The sequence below is a fragment of the Staurois parvus genome, unplaced genomic scaffold (assembly GCF_062004578.1).
Source record: "Staurois parvus isolate SC_StPar_1 unplaced genomic scaffold, SC_StPar_1.0 ptg000209l, whole genome shotgun sequence".
In the NCBI taxonomy this organism is placed as follows: Eukaryota; Metazoa; Chordata; class Amphibia; order Anura; family Ranidae; genus Staurois; species Staurois parvus.
In genome coordinates, this window is record NW_028318005.1 from 13,191,610 (window position 1) to 13,209,808 (window position 18,199).

The window sequence follows — 18,199 nt, forward strand, 5'->3', positions numbered from 1 at the left end:
TAAACACAATAATTCCAGACTAGGTAGGACTGGAGGACATGGCCTTGTTAGGAGGGATGAAAGCGGTTAGAAGGAAGATTGGAAGAAATCACTTGGCATATAAAGTACATTAGATAACAGTATTTTCTATGTCAGTGCTAATTATTATAGCATGATTGATGTATTTCTATCTTACGGTTTAATTTCTGATGGTAAGAAATGCCTAGTTACTAAGCAACCTGCTGTTTATTGAACAAATTTGGGTAGGCGTTGTGTGGAGATCATAATTTCATACCGAACGTCAATTGTGGGAAAATGTGCACAGTGCCAGGACTTAAATGCCAGACAATTTGTTGGGTCTTGTGTTCAGTCTCAATAAGAATTACACTGTTCATAAATAAGGCTGACAGGTGGAATTGTTCTGCTTTTTAATGCAAAAGGTAGTTTATTGTTCCATACATTCATTCACGTAGGGTGATGGTCCCCAGAAATTGTGACACACTCATAAGTTATGCTGTTGAGCGGCTGGTAATAACTCATTAGTGGTTGTTAATGTATTGCAGTCTTAAGGTGACTTCAAAATTCTTAAAAACAAAAGGATCAACCCTGCCGCCGATCAAACACCGCTCTCCTCCACCTACAACCAGTGTTTTACTGCTTTCAAATTGTCTTTATTTTCATCAAACTGATAGATGAATAACATATTAGAAAGTGGCAGGTCATCTTTATTGCTTTAGGCAGTAATACATACAGCCCCAACCCACATCATTGCCAACATTCCAAGCAATAACCCAGGTGGCTACAGTAGACATCAGGGGATGCAGGGACCTGGGAATCGACCACTGGCTCTGATCCATCAAGTAGATAAAGTGGGTGACATAATAAATTACATACTGTATATGATGAACATGTCACTAGCAACTAGCAGCAGTTTTGTTATTCAGGGTCCCCCCCGTAACAGTTTTATTACCTGATCATGGCAGTAGATCTGTTGTATTTTCACTTCCTATAATAGGACAACACAGTTCGCTCTGCAGTTAAATCACATAGAGTGTTGTCACCCTGCGATTGGGTAGTCTCAAACCATGTAATCCTACATTGACTGTAAAGTCCAACCACGGGCACATAAAAAACTGTTCCTTGCAGCAGGGCTGTGCCCACACTGCAAGGGTTAATTGCTCATTTATGTCTAGGGGAATAATAACAGAAAATATACTTACTCGATCCTCTGCTCCTTCCCCCCCTAGACTAGTCCTTGCAGCTTCTGCACCCCTACATTCCCTGAGGTCATGAAGACCAGAGTAGGGTCCATAGACCTGCTTTGGACGTGAGGATGCCGAAGGACAGTCCACCATGGCAGGGGAGCACTGTCTGCTGGAGGATCAGGTAAATAAAACTTTCCCCTTTTCCCTAGACAAAATGAGCTGTAAAGGGGGGGGTCTGGGGTGTACAGCACCACTGCAAGGGATCATTTTTTTATCTGCTTGAAGTTGGGCTTTAAGAAATGTCAACAAAATTAAAGCCAAACTGGTGATTACACTAAAAAGGCCATTACAACAGTTTTTTTTTTCTTGTGGAAAAATGGTTTAGGCTGGGTTCATACTCTTGCACTGTGGTAACACGTATTAGCCCTGGTTCACATATATGCAGCCGTGCGTGTCGCGTTTTGCGCGGGCACGAGAGCCCATTCATTTGAATGGATTCCCTTGCCCTACAGCACGCAGAGAAGAAATCCCTGCACTTCTCCTGAACGCGCAGCCCACACGGGAACCTCGGGTCCCAGTAAGGTTGCGTTTTCCAGTGCGGGCGGCGTGCCATTAGAACTAATGGCACCCGTCCACGGGTCCGCATTTCTCTGTGCGGGTGGTGCGGCTGCATGGATTTTCGTGCAGATCTGCAGAGGCACCACCTGCACAGATGTGAACCTAGCTTAAGTGTACATTAATGCAACATGCAAAAACGTGTTTTGTGATTTGATGCACTGTGATGCCATTCATTCTTAAAGGCACCGAAACGCACCTTAAAAACAAATGTACATTGCAGCGCAGCACAATGGACAGTAATATACTACTGTGCGGTGTGCAGCATTTCATGATACAAAAATAGTACAAGCACCTTTTTTTGGTGCAGTAAGCAGGCCATTCAAATGAATAGACTGTCTGAATGCAACGCATGTAATGATCAGGATCACAAGCAGCAACACACATGCACTAACTCAGTGCAACAGTGTGAACCCAGCCTAAATCATATGAATCAGTACCCCTCTCGATTTTACACAGCTTGTTCCAACCCCTACAACTGATACCTGTGCGGGACAGCTTGGCCTGTTAAAAGAAGTGAAAAAAAAAAAACAGCTATTGCCAGGATCAATAGGTAATAATTCTATGTTGGGGGGGGGAGGGGGGTGTAGCTGAGAAATACGTAAACAGCTGTGTTAATGCTAATACATACTGCATCACATATGTATTTTCTGATTTTGCCCATGGTACTATTAGGCATGCTAAAGTCACCTTTCAGGCACACGTGTTATAACTTGATAGGCCACTTTAGCTTTCTCTATGAACCATGGCAGTCATTTGAATTAAACTCCATGGAGTTGATTTACTAAAGGCAAATAGATGGCTCACTTTGCAAGGGAATTTGTCCCGGACTTCCATCATTCAATCATGTGCAAGCACAAAAAGCTGTTTGTTTGTTTTTTATTTTCCTTGTACAAGATTGGGTATTCTTTGCAAAGTGAAACTTCCTTTGCAAAGTGAACAGCCTATTTGCCTTTAGTAAATCAACCTCAATATTCTTATCCCACGTCTTGGTAAGAACATCCGATTGTAATATCTACATAACAAATAATATCCATATTATGAGACGTATACAAGATCATCAGTCTCAATGGCAAATACTAAAATACAGCTCTGTAAATTGTTCAGTCCTTTTTGTGGCTGATGTGAACATGAAAATTTGCATATCAGTTAAGGACATTAATTTGTATTTCTCTGAGTGTGATATTTCATGGAAGCAGGTGTGGCTTCTGATCATTTACATCATGCAGACCCTTAGATCACAGTGCGCATGTTATCAAAGCTGATTGGTGTATTGTGTTGTCTACACAATACTGCTTTGAAGGCACGGTACCAAAATATTCATATAGTATATTGCACACATTCCAAGCAGTGTGCTCATACTTGTATATCTCAGCAGCTTGAAGGACTGGTACTTCCATTGCACAATGACTCACCAGCATCACAGTAAGGGAAGTCTTCTACCTTTGAGGCCCTATCAACAAATATTTCTGCAACAGCAGTACATTGCATATAATAAACAGGTTCAAAAGATCATCCTGCATTTATAGTGGTTTTAAAGTGTTGGGTGGAGAGTTTCGGTGCATCACATTTGTGACTGGTTTCCGTTTGCACGCTTTAAATTTTAAAAGATCATGTTGACTTTGGAATCACCATCAGCATACCATACCATAATCATCCATGTCCGTCACATGCATTATCGTAAGCCTCTGACACATTGGAAGGGATCTGCATGTGGACTTTACAGGCAGATACTGAAGTCCCAGTCTTGTGTTCACAAGGAACTAAACTACTTTCCTAAGAGTTCTACAAGATCCCCTGAGAAACTCAGAGTGGTACAGTATACAGAGAGGAGCAGAGTTGTCCCAGGCATTTCCTGATTGTTAATCATGTTTTTTATTGTTCTCTGTGGTTTGAAGGGAGGATAAAAAGTCCATCATGAGCTTGGCTGTTTTTCTGGGTCTTTCCATCACTACTGAGTGACCACAGTTCTCTAGGATCTCCACCTGGCTTCCAGGTATGGCACTGGACAAGACTTCTGCTCCAGAAACATCCAAGACCTGTGACAGAGGAATAATGAATGAAACATATTAAAGATGCAGGGAAATCCATAAACTGGAAGCGGTGGTTAGCTTATGCACTGGTTATAGAACGTAGAACTAGTTTGGGATGCTTTGGAGTTTGGGAACATTGTTGGACATTCTAAAATTACTGTTAGTTTAGGAAGCTTTAGAGTTTGGGGGCATTGTTGAACATTATAAAATAGAATTTTACCCTGCGACATGATCTAACATGCTGTACACCCAGGTATGAAACAAAACTCACTTAAAGTGTTACTAAACCCGTAACAGTAAAATCAGTCTGTATATGCAGTAAAGCATGCGTGTTATATTCACTGTGGAACCTAAGGGGCTAATAATCTACATTGTGTAAAAAGGCTGTTTGATCCTGTATTCTCTGTTCCTCCCCTTCTTCAACTGTCCCCAATCCATGTGCTGATGGTACAGAGCCCTAGGAGTCACTCTGCACATGCTCAGTTTAGTGTGTATTGCAAGAGAGTTTTTTTCTTTGGGAGGGTGTATGTGATCGGCAAGGGGCCAATCAGCACTGTCCAGACAGAGGGTTAGGGGTTATGCAGCCTCATAGGACAGTCAGAGGAGAATGAAAAGTCCTCCTTCAAGCTCTAACCAGTGCTCAACTAGGCACTGATAGAAGTCACAAGACTGCTATATACTGCTGATGAGAAAAGGTATTTAGTAGTTTATATTTACTAAAATAATAACATTTCCATGTTCTGTGTTCTGTGGGAGACCAGATATAGTGAATTCAGGGTCCTGGATTTAGGAACACTTTTAACTATGTTTCTATATACTATACATATGTCACAAATAGAGCAAAGAGACCCACCTGGTCCTGTCGACCCCAGATGATCTGGGTGGGAACTGTAATTTTGTCCATGCTTTTTTGAAGAATGTGACGTGATTTTTCAGCAACCAAATCTAAAAACACTGAACAAAATATTGCTTGTTAGTTGTCACCATTATCAACTCAACAACAATATGCTCACAATTAAAACATAGCTAAACTCAAACACAAAAATGTAATAATTAGCAGCTTACTAAACCTTAGATGGTGGCTGCGATAGTTTCCTTTTTTCAAGATTTTTTTAACTTTATTTTTATATGGTATTCGTGCAAATAGCACAGTTCCTATCCCTGAGTGGGGTGATGGGATTAGTAGTTTACATTAGTAGTTTACATATGAAAGATAGCATTTTTCTTGGTCTTTGTCGAAGTACTGGTAAACTGTAAAATATTACATTTTTGTTCTTAGTTATGATTTAAATGGGGCCTTTTGTAGAGTAAAGCTGGATATACACTATTGGAAAAAGCTGATACAGTCTCCACTGTATACAGTGCAGATGGAGGAATCTTCATCATCTAATTGGATGTGGGCGCTGATTGGCCAACAATTTTCCACTCTATTCTATTTTATTTTCAGCTCTCTCCCTTTTTTATGTACTCTTAAAAGTATCAATGTCCTCATGCTTCACTATGGGATTCCCCCCCCCCCCTTTTTTTCCCTTTTTCTTTTATACGTCATGGATTTTGTGGACAACCTTTCTAATCTATTTTTTTTATGTTTTTGTGACTCTAATGTGTAATATATGTAAAATGATTTGATATAATTTTTTGCAGTCATATTATTCAGACTTCTGATTGGATTAATATGAATAAGCCCATATTTTAGTGCCTATCCCAAAGAAGCAACCACATATAACGAAACATGTTGAGTTTAAGCACTGTGTAAATCTGTAAGATTGTGGACTAGCGTAAAGCGGGCCATAGATGGATCAAAATTCAACTGGTTCAGCAGGGACCTGACAAATTTTGATTCATCTATGGGCAGGTTGCTGTACAGAAGCCTGTCTCTCAATGAACTTCTTTTGGAAGCCTGTTGACAAATTGTTGCTTGATCAGTGTTGCTGGCTATCGCCAGAGGTCCTGATGAGTGTATTCTGATGGTGCGGATGCCTTTGTGGATGGGGGAATTGATTTATTTTCTTTTGTTTAACCCGCTGATAGAACGAAAGAAAATGTATGCATGGCCAGCCTTATTTATTTTAGATGAAGTCTGTTTACTATATATATATATATATATATGTTAATTGCATTCATTGTTTACATACAATAATATATGTTTTTATTCTTTATAAATCACTGTGTTTGCGGAAAATAAAACCTTCCCTGGAGGTAAAAAGTAGCAACGTCTTTAGACCTTATTCAAACAGGCTGTTAATATGGGCGCTTCTGGTGCATTTTTCCGTTCCCCCAAAAGCCTAACAAGGCAGCAAGAGGGGATCATACACACTATTTAACTTGGCTTGTTGTATTGGCAGGTGGTGCTGCCTGTCAAACCTGTCCATTAAAGTTCATGGGACGGTGCTGCACCTGCAAGTCAAATAATGCTTGGCTTGTAGTTCTGGTGTGTTCGTTCCATGCAAAATTGACATTTGGCAAAAAAAAAAAAAATAAAAAAAATAAAAAAAAAAAAAAGGCATTCAGGACTGTACATATTTATCCAATATGGATCACTTTTTAAAGACTGCTGCCATGTGAACCTAGCCGAATACAGTAATTTTCTAATCTCTTACAGCAGATAGACTGTCACTTACACGTTCTGTAAAATTCATTATGAGGAATGCGAACATCAACGAGTCCTTGAAGCACCTAGGAATAAAAATGTTTCAATTGGATTAAACATTAAGGATGTGTTACTAATTCAACTTAGAAATAATTAAGTGCAGACTGGTTTCATGGCTTTCCTCTGCAGTTTTTCTCTTTTTACAACACTGGGGCTATGAATGTAGCAGACAGACACTCTCATAGCACTTCCTTGTAGTTGAACTAGGACCTTTCATTAAAGAATATAAATCACAGCAATTAATTATACTGTATGTGCATTCTTAGATTGTAAGCTCCAAGGATCAGGGCCCTCCTAACTCTCTTGTATTGAACTGTATTGTCTCCCGTTATATTGTAAAGCGCTGAGCAAACTGTTGGCGCTATATAATTCCTGTATAATAATCTGTATCTGCACTTACAGTTTTCTCTCAGTCCCCCTGCAAGGGCCCACAAATACCTGTTGAACCTACCAGTGAAATCAGCCAATGCAGCTTCCTGTGATGGTGTGGCAATGATGCTGCATTGCTCCTGAAATCAGGGCTGAGTTGCCACTCTCAGGTAGGCTGTGCCACCTTGCACTACAGTGGGTTGAAAAAAATGTTATAGACAGAGGGTCAGGGGTTATGCAGCCTCATAGGACAGTCCGAGCAGAATGAAAACTCGTTCTACAAGCTTTAACCAGTGCTCAGCTAGACACTGATAAAAGTCACAAGACTGCTATATACTGCTGATGAGAAAAGGTATTTATCAGTTTATATTTACTTAAATCATTGCATTTCCATGTTGTGTGTACTGTCGGAGACCAGATATAGTGAATGCAGGGTCATGGGTTAAGCAACGCTTTAAATTACAAGTAAAAAATTAAAGATTTGCCATCTTAAAGGAAAAGGTTAATTGTGCCTAAGCAGCACTTAGAAAATACTACCATTTTTAATTCCTTCTCCAAAATAGTGCACATCCTGACATGTGACTCTGCCTAGGCACTGCTGGATCTACAGCCTCATTGTTGCACATATGTGAGAATATTTAAGGTATATCCTACCCACACCTGCCTCTAATGACTGATCTAGTAATTATATTTGAATTGAGTTTGGTGATGTCACTACTGCTCCCTCATTGTTCACCTGATGGCCTACTGGAGAGAAAGCTGTAGGAAACCAGAGGATCTACAGTGCAAGGATCTCCCTGCTTCTGCTTCCCTCATTCTGCTGATCTGTGCTTCCTCCACCTCTGTTGCTGCTTCCTGAATATCCCCATCCCACACCAGTCATAAGATCACAGCCCTCAAAATGGCGGGAAACAAAGCCCTGTTCTACTACCAATTGCCCCCTCCAACAAGACACAAGAGAAAAAGGTATGGTAACACAGCCCTGGGAAAATTATCATCTTTTTTGTGCACAAAAAAGGATTAGGATGGATTAGAACTTTTGGCAAAATTGGAATAAGGATTAGGTAAAGGTTTAGATTTTCAGATGAAAACGTAGGTTAGGTCAATTGCTGAAGATTATAGATCACAACGAGGTTTGGGGTAAAATCACATGCATCATAAGCAGTAGTGCCAAATATATAGTGGCAAGGTACAGTTTATTTGTACAAAGATTTCAGGAGACGGAAATGTTTGCAAGGACTGCCAATGCTCCCCAGCAAAATTAACTGCATCTGTTTTAAGAAGCTAAAAATCAAAGCACATATGAAAACCACCAAACCCTTCAGTCATCTTTTTCACATACTGTCTAACTCAGTTGTTCTCAACCACAGGACATGGCTGCGGCCCACTGCTGGGCCCTTCCTTCCTTTCTCCCAAGCCTCCAGTCAGCTTTGGATCCCTTAACCTCCTACAGTGCCTCCCAGCTTCCATAGTGCCACCTAACTGCCCATAGTGGCCCACAGTGCCTTCAAGCCTACTATGAGCCCTCAGCCTCCACAGTGCCCCCCAACCTCCCACAGTGCCAACTAGCCTCCCACAGTGCCCACAGCCTGCTGTAGAGCTTCCAGACCTTCAGAGTGCCCTCATACCACATCAGTGTCCCACAGTGCCCCCCAGCTTCCTCCCGAAACCTCATCCCCATCACGGCCACCAAGTCTGCTGAAGAGTCCCCCTACCAACTCCAGAATTCCCATCCACAGTGACAACCAGCCCCATCCAGACCCTTCCAGACTTTCAATACATGTTTTGTATTCCCAGTCATAGTTTTGGCTACATTTACTGGGCCCTGATCTCAAGGTTAAGAACCACTGGACTAACCTATAATGAAACTCCTAGTGTCTGATGCAGTGGATCAAGTATATAACAATGATGTTTACCCAGAAGCCTCTTCCTCAGGGGTACAAACCTAGGTAACATTATTGGACAAACTGTCTGTCTCTCCTAAATACTTGATAGAGGGCATTTTGTAGGAAGCTTTGAAATAAACACAGTGAGTTAACTCTGGAATTGCTGGAATGCTAGCCTTGAAACAAAATCCTTCACCTTTATTTTAGTCTCTTTGTGTACATCTGATATTGTTCCCCTATAATTGGTGGATAGATCTACACACTTGGCGCAGCAATACATCCTATTATCCTGTGATCTTCACATTTTCTCAGCTGGATTAATTTCTTGGAAATATTCTCTTTTTATCTCACAACAATTAAGGTTATTTTCTGAGGGCTACAGATAATGCCATTGGCTTTTCATGGTTTAATAATATATGTATTTATTTCTGAATGCCAATAATATGTCTATTGTTGACTACAATACCCACATATTTTCTATGTGCCCTAGTGATGACTGGCATTCTTCCAATTTGAAAAATGTCAAATCACTGCTCTAGTGTGAATGGGCCCTAATATCATGGGAAACTGCTTGCTATGTATCTGTGCAAAATAAAAGTCCTGCTTTTAAGCAGACAAGTTTAACATAATTCAATGTTCCTTTAAAAGAAATCCAGGGCTACTTTGCCATCCTCACAACTCATCCCTGCACCAGGCATCAGTGACATATTTGGAGGTATTCAAATTAGAGCAAACAGCTACAGGTGTACAACTATACTTCTGGGAGCTGGAAATTAAGGCATGGAGGTTCCATTGTTGTAATATTCAAAACATATCGCCATCAGGTTCTGGCCCTAACTAAAATACATATGTAGTGCCCCCTATGGGTGCTAGAGAATTAAATTCAGTTTGGCTCACAGTAGTGAAGTAAGCAAGTCTGATTGTGTTACTTTAGGTCAGGCTAGAGGACTCTACTGGTCAGGTCTCTAGTACATCCCCAAGGTTCTGGAGTCTTCCAGGATATTCTTCAAGCTACTGGGCGGAGGGGTGGAGACTGAGATCTGCATATCCATGGGAGTCTGGCCAACCCCAGGCAGGAGGCCTGGCAGTGTGGCAGACAGACCCATAAGTATGGAAGAGCCTTGCTAGCAGCAGGAGTCTGGGAGTTGGATGAAAGATGGATTGTTGAGATGCTTTCGTATAGCCTGGGAAGGGACTACAGGGAACTGGGACCTGCACCACAAGTCCTATCCAGAGGGTACCTTGTTCAGCATGTAGGACTAGCACAGTTACAAGGCCTGAACAAGCAGTCTTATGCAAAACCATAGGATACAAGGGAGAGGGCTGCCAGGTGCCATACATGGAATTCCTTGCTCTGAGATACTCTTCAAGGCAGCCAGGTGGGTGGGTAGTTTCCAGCTGGGGTCTGAAGAGATTTACTTAAAGGGAACCAAGTGCTCCTTTAAAGAGACTTTGTAACTGATCCATTAAGAGACAAAAGTCACTTTGGAGGGAGTAGAGTCCAGGATCCATCCTTTTTGTACATAAAATAGGAAGTTTGTCATCTGAGTTGCTGTTTTTAAGTCAAATTTGGCGTCCCATATACCAGGGCCCAAAATTATCACTCACCTGCTCGCATTTGGCAAGTGAAAATAATGTGGGGCGAGTGTGTCCACTTAGGGCACCAGGATAGGAGCGGCTGCTGACATTCCTCCGGTGCCTCTTCCTCCCCCAATGTTTTGCTCTCTCTCCCTTCTCCCCCACAACTCCGCCTAAGCCCTCCATCTGCTTGTATTTCCTGCATGTCGGTACGGGACTCAATGCTCTTGTGGGTTCCTGATTGTGCACTGGCTGTGTGGCGGCTCCCTGCGGGAAAAGAGTGCTCTCCCCCGCCTAGGGACTTCACTCCTCTGAGACTCTGCTCCATCCCCAGCCCAGTCTTGTTTTATTATGTCTCCCCCCAGCAGCAAGAGCAGGAGAGGAGAAAGCCAAGACAAAGAGCTGCCAGCTGGATGTGTAATAATGGGCTGGCAAGGTAGCAAACAGGAATACAACTGAGCCTGCAGATCAGAATCGTCCCTCATGTAAGTGGATGCTTACCATTTGGAGACACCTGATGTAAAGGGGGGCTCTGATGGGACACCCAATGTAAAGAGGGACTCTGATGGGGACACCCGATGTAAAGGGGGACTCTGATGGGGACACCCGATGTAAAGGGGGACACCTGATGTAAAGGAGGACACTGATAGGGACACCTGATGTAACGGGGGGCTCTGATGGGGACACCCGATGTAAAGGGAGACTCTGATGGGGACACCTATGTAAAGGGGGACACCTATTTTTGTACCTTAATTCTGCATAAAACATTTAACAGTGTAATTTCATGAGATAATTTATGGGGGCATGTTTAGGGACGGAATTAGGAGCGGGGCAAGGTAGGGGTTTGGTAAGGCAACTGGTGGCGAGTAACTCTTAAGGCCTGGCTAGTAGTTTTGAGCCCTGCCATATACCCCTAGACATTATCCAAGTTGTTTACGTGAAATAAAACAACAAAAACAAGCCCAAAGGACTAGATACTGACTCTGAATGGAAGTTGAAAAATGTGTTTTGCCTAGCTGTGCAGCTATAGGGGACCAGAAAACTCAGTGGCTCCTTATGGGGTAGTGCCACACATATCACTGATGTGGATTATACCTTCAAAGTGGAACTAGACTCTCTCAATCCACATGAACTATTTTTAATCCTTTTTCTGCTAGCAATAGTAAATAGATAGGAAGGTATATCATGTTTACTCATTTTAAACTTTTTTTTTTAACGTCTTCAGTTGCTTCCTGGTTCCTGGCCTAGGCAAAAATCATTTCATGAATCCCAAGAGTCTTCATTGCCATTATATTATTCATCTGGAGGAGGGAAGCAATGAATTTCTCAACTAAGCACACCCTCCTGAATTCACACCTGAGCAAAGGATTCCAAGAACTAAATGCTGCTCCATGAATCATCTGCCCTTACTGATGATAGCTACAGCTAGAAATGCTGGGGGGTATTTTTCAGAGCAATTTCTCAACAAAATAAAGCATGGAGACATAGTTGGATGGGTGTTGTTTGCTTTTATATGAATATTAATTAATTATAGGTCAAGTTTTTAGGGTGGAACATGTAGAACGTTCCATCTCCTGCACCTTCTTTCCCCCGATCCTCTCCCTCCATGTGACATCAGACAGAGGATCCACTCCCTGCACCTGCTGTCACTTTTTAAATGTAGCACGGCTGTGCAGGGCTGCGCTCACACAACCATATCATTCATTCACAGTTTCCTGTGACTGAATAAACTACAAGTACTGTCACCCACTGTGGCAGACATCTTTGCAGTTTAAATGAACTGTGTGCTTGCTGATCAGCATGCCCATAGTTCATTCACACTGCATACAGAGGTACGGGCAACAGAGCTGCACAGTGTGTGCAGCAGCCTGGCACGGCACCTGCGATCAGCTCCCAGTTTTATAAACCATGTCCCATTTAAAAAAAAAATAATGCACATTTTTTACCTGCAAAAAAAATTTGCATTTATTATTTTTATGTAAAGGTGAACTTAGCCTTTAAAAAACATTTTCAGTTTAAGTTCTGCTTTAGGTTCGGAATTATGACAGGGAAGTTTCACTGCTGGAGTATCATTTTCATGACATTTTAGAAAAGAGTGGCTCATTGGGTCCAGCCCTAACCAAAATATCACATTTCAGTGGAATGGCCCTTTAAATGTTACTAAACCCAGGACCCCGCATTCACTATTTCTGGTCTCCCACAGTACACAGAACATGGAAGTGCAATTATTTATTTTAGTAAATATAAACTGCTAAATACCTTTTCTCATCAGCAGTTAGAGCAAACTTCTAGCAGTGTCCAGCCGAACACATGTTAAAGCTTGTAGTTTTCATTTTGCTCTAGGAGGATGCAGAACTCCTGACCTCTGTCTGGACAGTGTTGATTGGCCCTGTGCTGATCACATGCACTCTCAAAAGAAAAAATAAAAACCTCTCTAGCAATACGCACCAAACTGAACATGTGCAGAGTGTCTCCACACCATATGTCTTATCAGGAGATAAGAGGGGGAGACTGGAAGAAGGGGAGGATCAAGGGGAGGATCAAAGTCAGGATCAAACAGCGTTTTTATACAATGCAGAGGATTAACCCCTTAGGTTCCACAGTGAGTATAACAAGCATGCTTTACTGCATATACAGACTGATTTTACTGTTGTGGGTTTAGTAACACTAAATGTAAAAGGTGTAACTTCTATGTTTCCTATAGGAATTTCCCATACAGAAAAGTTCCAGATAAGGAAATGACCAGGTTTCCTAGATACAGTGTGCCTCCTTTCTACTCAGATAGACCAGAGTTATGTATTATGGCTGAGGCACTAGCTGAGAGCCCCCAGACGCACACATGGTTCTCACTGTCAATCCCTGCTACCCACTGCCATCTGTGCAGACCAGGCTGAAAATAGCTCAGATTATGCTGTATTATGAAATGAACATTAGCTCGGTCTACCCATACGAAGAGAGATTTTATCAGCAGCAGATCTGAAAAAAACGTCACGTGGTCAAATCTAACAAACAACAGCGTTTCCTGGACTGTCATAAATAAAAATGATGCTTGAAAAACTTTCTTGCCACCAGGTGCTTTGATGGGTCTCATTTATCAATATGTCTGTTATGTCTGGGGAACAACTAATCAGATTCAAACCAGGAACATTACATTTGGACAGTGGATGGTTCAATTACTGTCTCTGGGCAATACATAAAGTTCTCATTGCAAAGTCTATTAGGGGAATTCATAAAAGTGTCTAAGGTGTTCTTTAAAATTCTGATGTGACTCCACACAAATGTTGGTGCGGGCAACAGATTCATGTAGCTATTGTAAACAGGTTCTCCTGTACTGAGAATTACTTATTCTGATTTTACTGCACACTGTGAGCTTTCCACATGTGCACTAGAAGCTGCAGCAAGTCGTATCAAGTCAGCTTCATTTTCTGGCTGGAGGACATCAAGCATCACCTAGCACTTTTTTCCTCAGCCTGCCTGTCCTTAGCCCACCCCTTATTGGATTTCAAGTTTTTCAGTCAATGAGGCTCAGCATCACATGCAGGCATTAGCACCGCTTCCTGTTTTCAGGAAGCTATGCCTGCACCCTGTCAGCCCCTCCCACCTGTCATGATCTGCCAGATTGCATAGAGATACACAGAGACCAGTCATGTCACTGGGTCTAAAATAAGATATGTAATGAAAACAGAAATGTTTTATTTAAAAGAGTTTCTTAACCCCTTCACGCCTAAGGGTAAAACAAATCTAAATGCCTAAGCACAATTTTGCAACGTTGACATGTGTTAGTAAAGCTGTACATATCATCACAACTACTTTGTACATCCAGGTGAATTATACCTTGTTTTTTTCAGGACAAATTGGGCTTTCATTTGGTGGTAAATGGTAATGGAGATCTCCTGATTTTTTTTTTATTATCAAAGGAAAACTGGCCCAAAATAGTAAAAAAAAAAAATACTTTTTTTTTATTTAGCAGTGTGTTTCTTGCTACTACCATAACCTACCACCAAAGAACAACCCAAAAGAAATTCTCCAGCTCTTGACGATCGCAGCGATACCATATATGTGTTTGTTATTTGTTGTTTGTAGCCGTAGTACAGCCAAGAAACAATAGCGCACATTTTGTTTTTGTCTTTTTTTTTTTTACCTAAAACACACAGACACTGACATTAACACTAATCCTGACCTTTGACCCTGACCTTGACCCAAACACTAACCCTGGCACTGAACTAGATCAAACCTTGATCTAGGTATTTTTTCTTTTATTTTTTAATATTTATTTATATTTTTTTTTATTTTACAAACATTTTTTTCCCTCTATGCCAGGAGTTAGAGATACAATGTATCTCTATCCTCCATTCATAGAGAGAGAAAAAACAAGGGGGCCGTGCTGTACAGTGACTGATCACTGTGATAGCCAATCAGAGGCTATCACAGCGATCATGTGACCCAGAATCGAGAGTCCCGAGTCCCGATCATTAGAATGGGACCCGGTGCTCTCAGTGCGGTGCGCTCTCAGCACAAAGACAGGTGTGCAAATATGCGACCCCACCCTAAAAAGCCCAGTTCTGTGAGGCCACATATTTGTGTTACGTCGGTGCAAATAAAAATGTTGCTGAGGGGGGAAAAGGAGGTGCCAGAAAAGGCCAAAACTACTAGATTAAACTTCAGCTTTAAAGTGATTGTAAAGGCTGAAGGTTTTTTTACCTGAAGGTTTTTCGTGCAGCAGCCCCCCCCGCCCCCCCCCCCAGCCCTCTCAATACTTACCTGAGCCTTGCAATCCAGCAATGTGAATGACAGCCTCGGCTGTCCTGAGTCTCTGCCTCCTTATTGGCTGAGACAGCAAGCGGGAGCCATTGGCTCCTGTTGCTGTCAATCACGGCAAGTCAGCCAATGAGGAGAGGGTAGCTCCGTGTGTGATTGGACACACGGAGCAGCGGGTGTCCCCATAGCAAGCTGCTTGCTGTGGGGGCACCCGACAGACAGGAGGAGCCATGAGAGCCTGTAGGGGACCCAAGATGAGGAGGATCCAGGCTGCTGTGTGCAAAACCACTGCACACAGCAGGTAAGTACAGACATGTTTGTTATTTTACAAAAAAAAAAAACCCTTTAGAATTGCTTTAAATATTGTACTCAATAGTCACAAAGAATATAAATGCACTTTGTGTTCCTCAAATGCTTTTGCAAACCCAGTTATTACCTTATTAAAAGTAGCAGTGTCATCACTGCTGTGCTGTACGTGTGCAGGAGGGACCCAATAGACCTGATCACTTGTGTTTAGACAATATTTGCTTATCCCAAAGTTGCGTCTGTTTAGAATAAAAAACTGTCTTGTCTACAGTGATAAATCTGAATTTGTAAATCTGTCTCAGATGTTTTCCCAGTTTCATTGGTGCAGTGGAGGTCCGCAAATAAAACTATTGCACAGGCTAAATGAGAGGCAACCTGATCTGAGTCTATACGGGCTATACGGGCACAGTGGCTAAATGGTTAGCACTTCCTCCTGGCAGTACTAGGGTCAATGGTTCAAATCCCAGCCACGGCACCACCTGCCTGGAGTTTGCATGTTCTCCCTGTGCCTGCGTGGGTTTCCTCCGGGTACTCCGGTTTCCTCCCACACTCCAAAAGACATGCTGGTAGGTTAATTGGCTCCTGTCTAAATTGGCCCTAATATGTGTATGTATGAATGTAAGTTAGGGACCTTAGATTGTACACCCCTTGAGGGTTAGGGACTGATGTGAATGTACAATATTTGTATGTAAAGCGCTGTGTAAATTGACGGCGCTATATAAGTACCTGAAATAAATAAATAAATATTATATGTGTCACCAATTTACTCAATAAATGTCCCCCAGTTCTGTGTAGTCAGCACCATTTACCTGCTGTGGAATCTTAAAGCGGACATACGAGCACAGTTTCATCATCTGCTCCATCTCTTCTGCAGTGGATGGAATGAGGGGGATTTTTGGATTTTCTTCTCCAGATTCTTTTAAGTCCTGTAGCTGTTTCAGGAATTTGCTTTCTGTCGGATACTGTAGACCTAATCATTGAGAATTAAAAAAGACAAGAAAAATAAACAAGAAATGGCCACATTTCAATACATGTATGGCAATTCCTGTTCAGGAGAAGTCGATCTATCGATTGACTTTTCATAAACGAGATTGTTGGAAATTCCCTGCTTGATCAGCCATGCTGCCAATGGGCTGCAGCACTGATCAGTGTATTCTGATGAAGGGAGAGTCAGCTGTCAGATTACAAAGACACAAGGGGAGGATTTTTCCATTCACCTCGACTGTGTGGATGGGGAAACCAGCTCAGTTTTTTTCTGAGTAATGAATGGCCAGCCTTAGATAGCCTTTTATTTCATCAGGTTCGGTCAGCACCAACTCGCAGAGATTCATTACCCCGCGGAGTAATAAAAACCAAAAAACTGTCATATACAGTATTGACTTTTTTTGGTTAAACGTGCATTAATTTGACTAATATTGGCTTACTTGGGGGTTAAAGTGACACCATCAGCACAGACTCACTTATATAGAATTACATACCTGCTGAAGGAAATCACTGTACTTTGGGTAGACCCATTTGTTGAAAAGCCGTTTCTATGCTAGTTACTTGGCACTGCAGGTATTTGACCGGTCAGATGGGTGGAATACCTGGTTCCCCACAAGCTGTGGTTCTTCCTGTCAACTCATATGTCCTGTAGTGATGTATGAGACGACGGGAAATCCACAGCATGCGGTCAGGGAACAGGTATTTCACACACCTGGAACTGGCAGCGTTTTAACAAATGGGCCACTGAAAAGGTATAGTGACTCTTGTATTAACATGCTTGTTTAGAATTCTATAAAATGAGTCCTGTGTCGACAAGGTCACTTTAAAGAATAATTTGAAAAGCAGATTTACAGGTAGATATAAAAACCTCATAATAAATCAAATTCTGCAGTCATTAAAAAATCCTTAAAGCTGAACTTCAGCCGGCTTCCAAAAGAAAAAAAAAAAAAAAAAAAAAACACTCGATATTGCCTCTTCCCAGTCCCCCATTCCCCACACACACTCCTTGCTCATAAGCATTCTGTAGCTCATTTTCAAATATAAATAAAGTTTATAACACAAGCTATGGACACGGGATGCATAGGTGTTCTGTCCATCTGTATGCAGGCAGCCCAATTTATGGGCAGCACAGCGGCGTCAGACCCCCAGCCCTTCTCACCAACTTGTGACTGAAGGACTAGCCAATCTAAAACCGCGCTGTCACGTGCGTAACAATGCCACGCTCAGCTACAACCTGCACAAAGATTTTCCAGCTCACTGGACCACAATCCATGTGCCGCAGCCTGAGAGCGATTGTTACTGGGTCAGGTTAATTACGCAATTAATCCTTCACACTGCCACCACCGCCTTTTTGTACAGAGTAGGAGGAAACTGGCCAATCTTAGTAGTAACACTATGATGTTTGAATAAGCATCTGTATACACACTGCCACCGCAGGCAGATGTATGCAGAAGTTTAAATCACACAGTAGCGCTCTTCAGAGACAGGGATTCTTGGTTTGCATTAAAGAGCTTTAGAAACAGTTAAACACTTTTCAGAAAATAGGATTTATTACTAAAAAGGTCAAAATGGTGCAATAAAAATATTTACAGAAAAAGCTGTAGCATATATATATATATATATATATATATATATATATATATATATATATATATATATATATATATATATATATATATACAGAGAGCAATAACACAGCAGAGAAGTTTAGAGAGGTAGAATACTTGCCAGACTAATGGGTTTCAGCAGATTCAAGGGTCCTGAGCAAGAGGGTACCGTTTCTCCCAAAGTTGGTTCCTGATGTGAAGAAATCTCTTCATCTTTTTCCCCAGGCAT

The 18,199-nt window shown here is 41.7% G+C and overlaps 1 protein-coding gene across 1 annotated transcript in view; it reads right to left on the reverse strand.

Moving 5' to 3' along the window:
• Window positions 1-390: 390 nt before the first annotated feature.
• Window positions 391-18,199, reverse strand: part of LOC149461188 (monoacylglycerol lipase abhd6-A-like) — a 29,603-nt gene continuing 11,794 nt past the window's right edge. Inside the window, 4 exon segments of the mRNA XM_089678793.1 lie at window positions 391-3,838; window positions 4,686-4,786; window positions 6,454-6,508; window positions 16,189-16,349. Coding sequence (XP_089534919.1) covers window positions 3,662-3,838; window positions 4,686-4,786; window positions 6,454-6,508; window positions 16,189-16,349 — 494 coding nt within the window. The 3' untranslated portion in view covers window positions 391-3,661.